This window comes from Cebidichthys violaceus, unplaced genomic scaffold (assembly GCF_023349555.1).
Source record: "Cebidichthys violaceus isolate CVI_PGR_0920_01 unplaced genomic scaffold, fCebVio1.0.p SCAF_25, whole genome shotgun sequence".
Classification (NCBI taxonomy): domain Eukaryota; kingdom Metazoa; phylum Chordata; class Actinopteri; order Perciformes; family Stichaeidae; genus Cebidichthys; species Cebidichthys violaceus.
Genome location: NW_027176428.1, coordinates 1817051 through 1831160, shown reverse-complemented (window position 1 = coordinate 1831160; position 14110 = coordinate 1817051). Strand labels below are relative to the sequence as shown.

Below are 14110 nucleotides of genomic sequence, written 5' to 3'. Positions count from 1 at the left end.
GGTCACCAGAGAGTGATGCATGGATCTCGGCCCGGAAATGGCTCATCTCCAGTGGTCAAGGTCAGAGCCAGATGTCCTGGCCCGGGTACAGCCACGGACATGAAGCATGTGTGTTCACATTAGGCTCTTCTCTTTTTTCTGGTTTATTTTTTTAATTTTTTTAATCACTTCCCCTATAATCACTGAATTTCTGCCCTGATTCACAAATATAGAACAAGAATTTAATATCGGTCATCATAGAAGTAAATACTGAACATAGGAAATAACACTATGAGAACCTATGAAGGCCCATGAAATGCAGACATTTCCTAGACTCTCCTTGTATAAATGATCTATGCTTTATGCGCACACATTACAGGGCGCAGAGAGTGAGAGGTGAATTCACTTCTGTGAAGTAAATATCATTCAACTTTCATGCAAAGCGGCTCTCATGTTTCCAGCAACCCCTGTGAGGACCTCCTGCTTTTGCTTCATCTTCTTCTCCCTTTTTCCTGCTTTCTCTGTGGCTCCATTTGAAGGGATTGATTTTTTGCTTTGCAGGTATCACTTTACCAATTTCAATTTCAAGTGGATTCTGCATTCACATTGTTGAATATTAAGCCTCCTCAGTGGGTGATATAATGAAAAACATCTTTTCCACCCCCCCCCCCCCCCCCTCGCTCTGCAGCGAGAAGAAGGCGCATAACAGAGTGGCGGTGTTGCCGCACGGCATCCTCACTTGGTAGAACTGAGAATTAAACACTTGGGCTGTCCTCGACCAAAGAAATTCGTAGTCGACTAAAGCTACAACTTTCTCCACAAAGAATCACACAAAAGCACCACATTTAATTGTGTGTTTACCAAAGATGTTCTCGTAAGTTTCTTGGAAAAAAGCACACAAAAAAAGACTTAGAAATCTTAGTCGCCTGAGACCAAAACAGCTGATTAATCGGCTAAAAGAGGGGTAACCCTAATAAGCTCCTCAAGCCTAATCAGAATTTTCCACCGTGGACTTCCTGCATGATTATGGTGTTGCAACTAAACCACAGCTGAATGTAAACATGATTAACGGTGTGAAATGCATATTTAGCCAATGAATGAAGACAGAGGGGGGGAAATTGCAAGAAAGAGGGAATGGACCAATGTGTGGTAATTAGTGGATAAGGTAAACAGCCGTGGGGGGAGCCAAAGGGCGGGTTCACAGCTTTTTAGTGGATGTTCTCATTGTGGCGCTGAGTATCCTCGGGCTCAGGGAGGGAAAAGCGAGGGAGGAAATCAGGAAATGCATCAAGTTCACTGAGCAGCAGTGGGGTGTTGTTCTGTGTCTGGTATACGCGTGTGTGTGTGTGTGTGTGTGTGTGTGTGTGTGTGTGTGTGTGTGTGTGTGTGTGTGTGTGTGTGTGTGTGTATATATGTGTGTATGTGTGTGTGTGTGTGTGTGTGTCTGTTCACACAGAACCGCAGCATGCTCTGTGCTGTGAGGGACTGCACTTTAACAGCCTTCTTTCATCAGTTGGAGACGGCATGTCGCTCGCACTCACAATTGATTGGTGGTTGGCCTGTAACCTTGGCAACACAGGCTGGAGGGGAAATGATAGTTTTCGAGTTGGTTCAAAAAAATGGGTTTGGAAAATGAAATGACACTGCTTTAAGTAATTGCATTTACCCATTCATTTCACCTACATATCCTCCTTACGTTAACAGGAAATGCCCCATGGGTGGGGGAAGATGACTTATCAAAAAGAAGCGTTGAATTTTTCACATTTGCTGTCAGAAGCCGCATACGGACGGGCGTGAAAAACAAAAAAAGGTTCTCCACACATCATGGTTGAAAAAATAAATAAATAAACTTGACTTTCCAAAATAGTTTAGATTTGAGCATTATGATATAATTCAAAGAGATGTTCCCGCTGCAAGACAGCTGGGTTTAACAAAAAGAATAAAACATGAAAAAACTATATTAATTAATTTAAAATACATCACAACTATACGCATGTGGAAGAACGGGGAAGCATTTTTCCTCATTGATGAGTTGAACATATGGACTTGCGTATCCTGAAAGGTGTTGCTTAGCTATAATCTAACACATGTTTCCAGATTATTTTAGGAACACACACACACACACACACACACACACACACACACACACACACACATACATACAGTTGTGGTCAAAAGTTTACATACACTTGTAAAGAACATAATGTCATGGCTCTCTTGAGTTTCCAATTATTTCTACAACTCTGATTTTTCTCTGATAGAGTGATTGGAACAGATACTTCTTTGTCACAAAAAACATTCATGAAGTTTGGTTCTTTCATGACTTTATTATGGGTTAACAGAAAAAGTGACACAATCTGCTGGGTCAAAAATATACATACAGCAACATGAATTAGCAATTTTGGTGACTTAGAAAGTTGTGTCAATGAAATGAGCTTCATAGCATGGCCTCTTAACTTCTTATGAGTGATTATGAGTGACTACAGCTGGTGACTTCTCTGAGGCCATTTAAATAGGGCTCATTGGATACAAACGCCCACAAACGCTACAATGGGAAAGTCAAAGGAGCTCAGCATGGATCTGAAAAAGCGAATCATTGACTTGAACAAGTCAGGAAAGCCACTTGGAGCCATTTCAAAGCAGCTGCAGGTCCCAAGAGCAACAGTGCAAACAATTGTTTGTAAGTATAAAGTGCATGGCACTGTTTTGTCACTGCCACGATCAGGAAGAAAACGCAAGCTATCACCTGCTGCTGAGAGAAAATTGGTCAGGAGGGTGAAGAGTCAACCGAGAACCACCAAAAAGCAGATCTGCCAAGAATTAGAAGCTGCTGGAACACAGGTGTCAGTGTCCACAGTCAAGCGTGTTTTGCATCTCCATGGACTGAGAGGCTGCCGTGCAAGAAGGAAGCCCTTGCTCCAAAAGCGGCACCTTAAGGCTCGACTGAAGTTTGCTGCTGATCACGTGGACAAAGATAAGACCTTCTGGAGGAAAGTTCTGTGGTCAGACGAAACAAAAATCAAGCTGTTTGGCCACAATGCCCAGCAATATGTTTGGAGGAGAAAAGGTGAGGCCTTTAACCCCAAGAACACCATGCCTACCGTCAAGCACGGTGGTGGTAGTATTATGCTGTGGGGCTGTTTTGCTGCCAATGGAACTGGTGCTTTACAGAGAGTAAATGGGATAATGAAGAAGGAGGATTACCTTCAAATTCTTCAAGATAACCTAAAATCATCAGCCCGAAGGTTGGGTCTTCGGCGCAGTTGGGTGTTCCAACAGGACAGTGACCCCAAACACACATCAAAAGTGATAATGGAATGGCTAAATCAGGCTAGAATTGGGGGTTTAGAATGGCCTTCCCAAAGTCATGACTTAAATCCCATTGAGAACATGTGGACAATGCTGAAGAAACAAGTCCATGTCAGAAAGCCATCAAATCTAACTGAACTGCACCAATTCTGTCAAGAGGAGTGGTCAAAGATTCAACAAGAAGCTTGCCAGAAGCTTGTGGATGGCTACCAAAAGCGCCTAATTGAAGTGAAAATGGCCAAGGGACATGTAACCAAATATTAGCACTGCTGTATGTCTATTTTTGACCCAGCAGATTTGATCACTTTTTCTGTTAACCCATAATAAAGTCATGAAAGAACCAAACTTCATGAATGTTTTTTGTGACAAAGAAGTATCTGTTCCAATCACTCTATCAGAGAAAAATCAGAGTTGTAGAAATAACTGGAAACTCAAGAGAGCCATGACATTATGTTCTTTACAAGTGTATGTAAACTTTTGACCACAACTGTACATACTACACTCAGAGACATAAGTGGAGAAAGAAGAGAGGAGGGAGGGAGATCTTGATGAGAACATATTTGTTTTTGTCGATAGCTGGAGGAAGAATTCAGTTGAAGTTAATGAGAGGCAATTAGTTTTGATTAAAAATGAGATTGCTCCCCTACATGCAATGTAGCTATATCAAAACAAAATAATGATTCATTTCTGTTGGTATAAGACATTATTGTCGACAGCAAAAGTACCCATGCAGCAACGATACAATTGCTCTGAGGCCGAAGAAGAAGGAAAAGATCCATTTAGAGACTCATGATATAGTGAGTGGGTGTTTGTGTATGTATGCACATATACAAGTGCGTCTGTGTAAAATAGGTAGGACAACAAAATTGTGTTTGCGTGGGAAGTTTAAGCATGTTTAACTTTGTGTGATGATTCTTTAAACTCTGGTTACTATGTTTTTTTTATTGTGCGTTATTATCACTGTTCTTTTGTAATTATGTAATTATGGCCCTTAACTTTTTTCTACTAAATTCACTACCTTTCTTCCTCCACTCTTTGTTTTTCCTTTTGTTTGTTATATTATAGTTTTATCATTCTTTGTATCTGTGTGTGCATACATACAGAAACGTGTTCATACAGAAATGTGTGTCTGTGTGATAGACTAACCTGCGTTGTTACGTGTCTGTGCTCACCTCCCACAGCGTCCATTGTAATTGGGAAATGGTGGTGTGAGATGGAGCCATGTCTGGATGGAGAAGAGTGTAAGACTCTGCCCGACAACTCTGGATGGATGTGCTCCTCTGGGAACAAAATCAAGACCACAAGAGTGAGAGCTCACACACACTTACAAATGCATTTAAATGCACGCACAGACATCCACTCCCAATGCACAGATGCACATGTACATGTGAAATACACGCACATGGCGGTTCTGTATGCACATTTAACCCAGGCACACACTAGGGCTGCAACTAACAACTATTTTGATAATCCAACTAATCTGTCAATCATTACTTTGATTACCCTAGTATTAATCTGATAAAAAGCATTTTGAACAGCTTTTTTTGAAAAAAATAAAACTTGTACCTTGTATTCTTATGCAATGCTCTTTTACTACACATTGGAGATGCATCCATGCACCGACAATAAGGGAAATGTACCTGCACATATACAGTATATATACATATATACTGTATATATATATATATATAGCTACTTATTATTTCACATATTTTAGCATCTTGCAATATGTTAGCATCTAATGCCTTGTTAAGCACTTTCAGCTTTGAAAAGTTCTTTTTAAATTATATTATTATGTTTATCATTATTATATTTGATTAGATATTGCTCAGTTTCAGTTTCAGATTCACGTTAGACTGTCTAGTATGAAATATTCCAAATACTCCATAACTTTGTAGACCGCTTCAACAGAATTGCCTTGCTCGGCAACAGCTCGTGTCCATGTTTACTTCCTGTCAGCTGATGTCTGACCGGGCAGCTGGATACCTTGATCCATCACAAACAGACGGAAGTTATTTCTGTCCGTTATTTCCGTCCATTCCGTTTGTTCTTAAATTAGAACATGTAAATGTGTGTTTGCCTTTTCTCCGCGTTATCAGTCTCTCCTTCCAACTCTTTTCAAATGCTTACTACAGAGACAGAGGAAGACGGCGTCATGTCCTGTAATTGGCTGGTTTACTGCCCCCATGGAAAACGCTGCCACAGCGCACGGCGTGCATCATAACGTAGACCGAATCGATGATCAAATCTGTTTGCCAACTATTTATATGATTTAATCGATTAGTTGTTGCAGCCCTAATGCACACACTTGCACACATGCCCACATGCGCACAGCAGCACATACTTTCACACGGTATACGCCCAAATGCCAGACAGATTTCCCTTTACTAGTCAACCTCCCTTGAACTGAGGAAATCACTAGAGATAACAAGAGTTTAAATACTTTGATTAAATGCTTTAGCAAAGCTTTTTCTGCCAACTGCTTCCTTAATTTTTAATTAAGCTTCTGCCATTTAACAATCAAACATGCACCACAGAGTCAAATGCGTGGGTGAAAGAAAAAAAAGGTGTCACACTGTATAGAGAATACTCACAGAGTCTGTATAACAAGGTGGACTCTGTTGGGTGTAAGCAACCTATCTAAGGGCCCATAGTAGTAAAGAACAAACATAAAGCAGGCAGTAAACAAACAGGTGGGCTCTGCCTCAGGCCACACTCCTCTCAGAGATAAAGTTAACTGCCACTCTGCTTCTCCACTGCCTTCCGGCTCTGTAAACTGACTCCGAATGCGGCATGCAAAAATAATGAAGGGAGTTAAGTCCTCCAAGGAAGCAGTCCAGCACTCTGTGACAGGTTGATCACCCGATTTGTATTCATATAATTGATCCCACCACCACCCACCTGCTCGCGATCAGCAAACCCCCGTCTTCTCTTAGTGCTCGGTGACAATGACTGAGAATAGAAGCGGAGGCTTAAGTGATGGTAGGGAACGGGTAAACAGCCAGTGAAGGTTAGACCACACGGGGCGTCCCAAGGCTGTTCTGCAGATTTATATGTCCGCAGATAGACATAAAGCTTTCACTGGACCCCTTCACAGCCACCACAGGCCCAAAATGTTCAGAGAGAAGTTGATCGAAAGGGCTCTTGCCATCCTGTCAAGGTAAGGCGCATAGTACTTTGTTAACTCTAAAGAATGCATCTCTAATTCTTAAGTCAGTCCTTTGCACAATTTGAAATAAGTAAACTGGAAATAACGATTGCCTTTTTAACAGACTACTATACATTAACCAAGGTTGTACATTTCTGCGCACGAATGGAGGAGGAGCATTACTACATATCTATGAGTAAAATGGCTTTGGTCTGATATTATCAAAACCGTAAGAGGGCGAAAAAGGTCAGGCCAGAAGCTGCTTTTCTACCCAATACACACGTGTCCTTTTTTCTTGACCCTCTCTTTGCAGAATACCCAGCCATACTCCCCTTTTTAGCTTCCGGAAGCAAAATGCAGAGGATGGGTCAACAGAAATTGAGCTGCATTCTTGCTTCTGTAAAGGTTAGTCTTTTTCTCAAGCTATTCTTTGTTTTTATTTTTTCGTCTCTCACATCACTTGTACTGCACTTGAGTGTTGGGGCGGCAGGAGTGGGACCAACTCATGTTCAATGACTTCTCATTAACCCAAATACTCAGCGCGAAATAATCAAGTGTGTGTTTACATGCTGTGCATGATTAGGCAGGCGTGACACAAATACTGAACGCACTGCCGCCCACTGTAAATATTTATCACTCGGCACAAGCGGCGCACGCATAAATAAAAAAGGAAGTTGCTGCATGTTCATACAAAACGGTGGCGGGCGTGATAAAATACATCAGCCAGTACGTAGACGGGTAAACATGGATGTGCTGCAGCAGCACAATCATGGAGTACTGTAGCAACACACACACACACACACACACATACATACACAGAGCCAGGTCCACCCCTCAGTAGAACCCTGCTGTCAGTGAACAGTGTAATGGAAGGATCAGTCGCTCCTCCTTTCATCGCCTCCTTTGTTCCATGTCCTGTTTTCGCTATCGGCCGCTGTGTGGCCTTGATTACAGTGACTTACTCCGTTCTGCCAATCCCATTAGGCTCTAATCTGTGACATGCTACTTGCTCCTCTGTGTGTGTGTGTGTGTGTGTGTGTGTGTGTGTGTGTGTACACATGTGTTTGATATGTCTGTTTGTTTGTTTGCGTGTATGCTCCCACATGTGCGCGAGACCCCCGGGCAGGCCCTTTTTCGCCGTGTGGCTCCTTATCAGAGGCCACTTGATATCCCAATCCCGATCCTCCTCTGGGGGTCTTGTTGAAGCAGCTATCAGCACACAGCAAATCCACCAATGCAACATGAAAGGCCTTTTATCCTGCACTCTGCTCCCTTTTTTTTTTTAAGTCAACATTCCTCATTCACCTGCCTCTCGAGCCAAATTGACTCATATGTGTTTGTTGCAACAAAAACCAGCAAGCACACAACACAGCATTGTTTATTTTTGTTTGTTCTTTGCAATTCTCCGCCATTTCATTTCACCTGCAGGTTTACATTTTGCTCTAAAGAAGTGTCAGTGAAGATGAGGCGGGCACACACAGACATGTTTAACAGCAAAACATATTTCACGACATCTTTAATAAATTTTTTTTTTTTTTAATGGCATGAGAAGTAAGAAGCCAGTGCCTGACACCCGTGTTTCTTCTTTTCTTTCTATGTCTTTCAGAGAGGGAGCCCTTCATTGCCTGTTCTGTAGCAGCAGACAAGGCAGGCCCTTTTGTTTGTGGAAGTCACAGTGAGAGCGAGACTGGGGGAGCAACCTTCCAAAAAAAAAAAAAAAAACACTCGCCCACCATAGATCTGCATTACCCGCTCCGCTCGCTAAATAGATCAAACCACTCCCTCCAAACAATTACACTCCTTAAGAGAGACAGGCAGAACGAGTGGGCTGGGAATGAAAGCATCTTTTCTCCCCTGCTTTTGATGACAGTGAGAAGAATTATGTCCATGTGATAACCTCACTGTTAAGTGTGCTCAAGTGAATTTGAATTTGTCATCAAGGCGGGGATGCCGTTACACAGCCATCAGACGTTCAATGTGGATTTTCTTTAGTTATTTCATGCTGCAACATAACTCATGTACAGCAGTTGTTTTAAGCATTTCTATTATGGAATATGTAATTGTTCACATTAGTGAGTGCAAAGCGTTGGACTCAAGTGGATACTTCCACACTTCACAGTGGGTCCCATTCAACTAGTCCAACGTGATTTACTTGCTGTTCAGAGACCAACGTGTCCCCTATAAAAAAGGAGCGCAGGGCACTTTTTTTAAGCAGAACAGCACACTGACAGGATGTAGCCCATCTGTGAGACAATTTCAGAGCATAAGTGACCCGCCAGCAGACGCATCGCCATCTTATTTGTCAAAATCGGGAGACGACACTCTGCAGTTGATCAAAATGAACTCCAAGCGGCCATGCCACACACCGTTCAACTTCACAGAGAACTCATCTGTTCCATCACTGTGCTTGACAACGCCTCTCCTCCTCCTGCAGTCCTGTACAATGTCACCACCATGATAAACATAAAAGCACGCGCAAATGGTCGACAGTAGTGCATCGTTTGAGATAAATGATACTTTTAAGTCCGAGCTGCCGAGAATGGCCAGATTGTCCTACTTTTGACTTTTTGTACAGGTTTAGGGGGAGGAGGAGTGCTACTCATTAATCTATCGCCGTTTCTTTCTCATTGTCGATGTCACATTAAATGGATCTTGATGTATTTTGTTGTCTTGAGTCTTCTGTTTTTTTTAGAGGGTGCTCTTTAGTGCTGTTTTAAGAAGGGTTTCTTAGCTGGCATGATTGATTTGTTCAGCACCAAACAAGAAAGGGGGAAAGGGGAGACCGTGTTTGCACTAAATTATTTTGCTACGGCAGTTGTCCTTGGCTCCTTTTACTAACTGAAGTCTGAGTAAATTGCAATTTAATGCGGACGGCAAATTAGAATGCAGCCGGCTTAGTTGCCAGCAAAGACGGGATCGGCAGCAAATCCTTGAGCAATCCGCCACTACCTGCTGCACTGTTCATTTGAAGAGACAAAGGACAAAAAAAATAAAATAAAAAAAGAACAGAGGGCACTTATAGACACACACACACACACACACACACACACACACACACACACACACATGTGGGTTGAAATGACAGCGTTTGCATCCTCTCCCACTAACAAACCTCTGGTGGATTGGGTGTGAGATAGAGAGAGAGACGTAACGTCTAACCTCTTACTGCTCTTGTTCTGACAGAGGTCATTCTCTGCTCTAACGTTTTCATATGACGTCCTAAAGTAGATGATACAGATGATGAGCCCAGGAGATTAATGTGTTTAAGGATCACGGGGGGGGGGGGGGGCTGCTCAGAGAAAGACGCTGGTACGAGAGCTGGAGGTGAAATCCACATGTTCAATCTGAGACTGTGAAGTTATTTAGAGCATACAAAGGAACAGCTGCACTGCAACTTCCTAAATAGGCAAGACATAGTCAGCAAGGGAGAATATGTCAGTACTGCTAAGTGTTTCCTTAACATGGGGCTGTGAGACAGCTCATTTTGACATCCGTCTCAACAAGTCATTTGATCTTCAAAAAAGATTCTTCTTTAAAAAAAAATATACAAAAAAGAATGTGCCAGTGGTGTTCCACTTATTTCTAGTGATGCTTCCCTTGTTTCATTTACTGTCTAGCGTCTGTGTCCTCAAACGAGATACAAAAAGTACTCCACACATTCACACCTGTGCAATCCTGTAAATGTGTTATTTTAGAAATCTTTCTAAAACATCAAAATACATATGTAATGGTATATTAGAGAACAATTGTTTTTAGAATGAATAAATTTGGATTGGAATAGAGGACACATTTTTAATAATTTAAGTAAAGTGCAGAAGTGAAACATTCCTGGATCTGCACCAGAAATAATACCTGTATGATCTAACTGCTTACACATAAAATGTCTTTGAAATATTTAAACAGGTTTTGGAGGTATTGACTAACGGCCTTTAAAGTATGGAAGGAGAAAAGGCAGAGCTGAAAATGACACTTCCTTATTGGTTTTCATTAAAAACTGTTGAAACAAGTGCAATCCTTTGGCAAAGAAACAGATGCATGACCTAAATAGCTTGCTTGAATTAAGACTTGTTGTAATGTCTCAAATGATTCTGTCAAATCAAACACAGTCTCCCAACAATACAACAACTGCACTGCATTATGTTTTCAGACATGCTCGACGCCGACGCTAAATTAAACCCAAATTAAAATGCCAGCGAGTCTCCTGCTTTCAAGATTGTTCTCTAAATAGTCTCAAAATAACACACCAAACACAGTAGGCAATTACAGGTGCACATAATTCCACCCAGAGAAAGTGGTCGATAGCATCATTTGGCTCCCTTGCCAGCATGTCCAACATATTGGAGCTCTGAGATTCTGTATGTGCTGCAGCTCACAGAGTCCCGAGCAGCCCCCTTCACGACCAAATCCTCACACCTGGCTGCCACCTGCCAAGCCTGCAGGAAATGTCACCGCTGTATTTCTTAATTGAACAGGATTATGGGATTTCTAATTGGCCCGACGGTATTCAGGGAACTTCAGACTTCTTCACTGTCAAATACTAAAAGCGGCAACATAACTGGAAAATGTGTTGAAAAGTGAGGCGAAGAGGTATTCTGTAATAGCTTTTGCTGCCGAGACGGTCATGAGAGGGCAAGGGACTCCACTGTTGTAGACATCGTGCGCATAATTTTTATTCAGGTTGGGCAGGATGCAGAAAAGCAGGACATTCAATAGCAGTCTCAAGGTTGAATAAGAGTCCCTGAACCAGAGCCACAGAGAAAAAGCTCAGACTGATGCCATTTAGCAAAGCCAAAGTCATTTTATTATGTTGGAGGAATTCCTCAGCTATGATTGGCTGGCTCGGTTTGAAGGCGCAAATGATGGTGTGTGTGTGTGTGTGTGCGTGTGTGTGTGTGTGTGTGTGTGTGTGTGTGTGTGTGTGTGTGTGTGTGTGTGTGTGTGTGTGGAAGGGGGGGGGGGGACAAGCTGAGAGTGGAGGGGATGTGACTAAAATGGTCTGAGATCAAGTCAAAAATATAAATTTGTGACTCAGACATACACAGCGTGGAAACACACCAGGGTGTTTATTGTACAAAGAGCTTCCCTGAAATACCCCGGTATACCTATAAATGCCAAACACACCTCCATTGTCTGTGCCGTTCACACTCGTGTAAGCGGTCTGTTTTTAGCGGCAGCGGGAACCAGGAGGTGAGACGCGGCTGTACAAAGCCCCCGCAGTTCAAAAGACTCCCCTCGTTTTTTTTCTTGAAACACACGAACGGTGCAATTCCTCTGGGTGTAATCCTCGCGCTCTTGTATGCCTTTGTTCTATCTAAGTGCATGTGTGTTTTTTCTCTCCTCTCCTCTTCCCCCTCTGTGCTGCAGATTCATCCCAGGACCTAACAGAGGGCTCCCGTTGCAGGGCTGCGTGCCAGGCTCTTCCCTTCATCTACCCTTTCTCTTCCCACCGAACGGACTAAAACTATTACATCCACGTCTACTGACTGGATTACCTGGGACCACAGAAAGGATATCCACCCAGATAAAACAGCTTTGCTCGCGTGGTGCCAAGGATTTGGAACCAGACTAATCCCCTGTTTGATCAATGAGCCCCATGTTGGTGACTCTCCTCTTCCACACAGCTGTGGCCAGTCTCCGACCCTCTCTCTCTCTCTCTCTCTCTCTCTCTCTCTCTCTCTCTCTCTGTCTCTGTCTCTGTTTCCTTCCCTCTGTCCCCCGCTCAAAAACTGAAACAGCTTAGCAGGGGTTATTTAGAGGTTGTTAAAACATTATTTGAAGACATTCGCACTGCCTGAAAGTAAACCGGTTTTAGGAGCTTACATGGACCTGAACATATGGGATCCACAGAACTGAGGGCAAACTGAAAGGGGGGAGGATTACCTTGATTTCCTTTTATTTCTGTTTGGAAAGCATTCGTGTTGGACTCGCTGCCTGCAGCTGGACGGCCTTGCTGTGTCTACACTGAGGTTGAAAAACACTGGATTGTCAGTGACAGAGACCGCTAGTAGCCTATCACGACTTGATGAAGGATCTTTGAGTGTCTCCGGGGTCCTCGCGGCCTCGCCTTCAGCCTTCGCAACGGACATTTTGACTTTTATTTGTGGGCATGCCCGATGTAAATTCATGAGCACTTCTTTTCTTTGTGTGTAAGATAATTTGTGTATAAAAACATATATAAATACATCACGTATAAGATGACAGATCCAAGAAGCTGAAAGAGATATTGAAGACTCGCTTGAGTATTGATCAGCCACTGAATATACTTATCCAGAGGCTGTTGTTGTTCCGATGCGGTGTGTATAGGACTGCTTTGCAGTATACGCTTGCTTTGGAAAAAAAAGCAGAGTCATAAAAATAAGTATTGGTCACTTTCGTCAGTCAGCAGATGTCCTTGGTTAATGCCAGAAAATGCTTGTAGTTTCTGTAAAGATGAGGAAAACATTGTATAGAACTGCCTCACAAAAGAAAGCAGCACTAACAACAAGCCCTGAGCTTCCCACTCAGACACAGCAGGGACATAAAACAGCAGCAGAAAAACTTGGAGCGTAATCGGACACTTATTGTCTATTTCAGCTGTGGAAAGTGGTCATGGCCGACTGCTTGACTGTGTTTGTCGTGTTGATCTCCCCTCTCACGCGCCAGAGGGAGATGATGTATTTTTAAAACGACAGTGAGAAAGTATAGTTACTATTGAGAAACATACAATTATCCCCCAGTAGATATAAGTACATTACAGGACAGCCTTATGAGAAATAAAAATGGTTTTCTATACTGATATGCTGTCTCTCATTCCTTCACATTGTTACTGATCTTTTGAAAAATACTCCTCTTATGTTTGATATGTTGTAATATGCGGGTGGAAGATCTTGTCAGAGTTTCATTTATTTGATATGTTAACACAGACTCTTTGCTTGAGTAAACAAGCAATCAACAACAGCACAAGGCGAGTGTGAAAATGACTTACGGGCAGACAAACACACACACACACACACACACACATGCAGTGAGCACACACACAAATCTGTGATGCGTCATTTATACAATTCCCTTTGTGGCACAGAGGATTTATCAGAACAGCACATTCAATTCATTCATGCAATTAGAATAAAGATTTCCAATATCGTGGCAGGCAAAATTCCAAATGATTTCCAATATCAACCTCCTGTCTCGGCTGATATGAGCTTCGTCTCCTCTCCCAGCGGACGCACTAGTGTACATTCATCATTTAGGAATTTGGCTAGTTTCGTGGAGCCCGGCGCCTCGATGAGCAGTCACAGAAGGTATGAAAAAGACAGACACATCAATCTCCCGGCGGTCTTGCCAGAGTCGTGAAGGAATATGCAAAGGGAGAGGGAGCAATGGCGTGTTTTTTTCCTCCTCAATGAGCCGTTCCCGTCTTTGTTTTCTCATATCTAATAGGATTCACTGTCCTGCAGTCTTATTGAGCTGGTGTGAAAGAAAATGAGTCAGGGAATGAGTTTGTGTGTGTGTGTGCGAAAGTGTCTCTGGGTGCGTTTTTGTCGCTGTAAATGAATGCATGCGAGTGTATGTGTATTTGTCAGTTTTACCATGCTTGTAAATGTATTTTTAGTGTACCCAGAGTCTGTGCGGCGCTGCGTACTGTGAAGATTATCCTCAAATTCGGTGCCTGTGTAGAAAATCAAGGGATTTCTC

At 42.6% G+C, this 14110-nt stretch overlaps 1 protein-coding gene across 3 annotated transcripts in view; it reads left to right on the top strand.

Moving 5' to 3' along the window:
- LOC137879583 (chemokine-like protein TAFA-1) overlaps positions 1-13201 on the top strand; it is a 104500-nt gene extending 91299 nt beyond the window's left edge. The window contains exons 4-6 of one of the 3 annotated variants that reach the window (XR_011103746.1): positions 4470-4594; positions 6750-6841; positions 11801-13201. Coding sequence is in view for 1 of the 3 variants with exons in the window: in XM_068720404.1 (XP_068576505.1) it covers positions 4470-4594; positions 11801-11818 (143 nt within the window). In the remaining 2 variants the exon portion in view is untranslated. Of the gene's footprint in view, positions 1-4469; positions 4595-6749; positions 6842-8042; positions 9459-11800 lie in introns of those variants that run through there. The other 2 variants (XR_011103747.1, XM_068720404.1) reach the window with 2 other exon arrangements.
- The last annotated feature ends 909 nt before the right edge of the window (positions 13202-14110 follow it).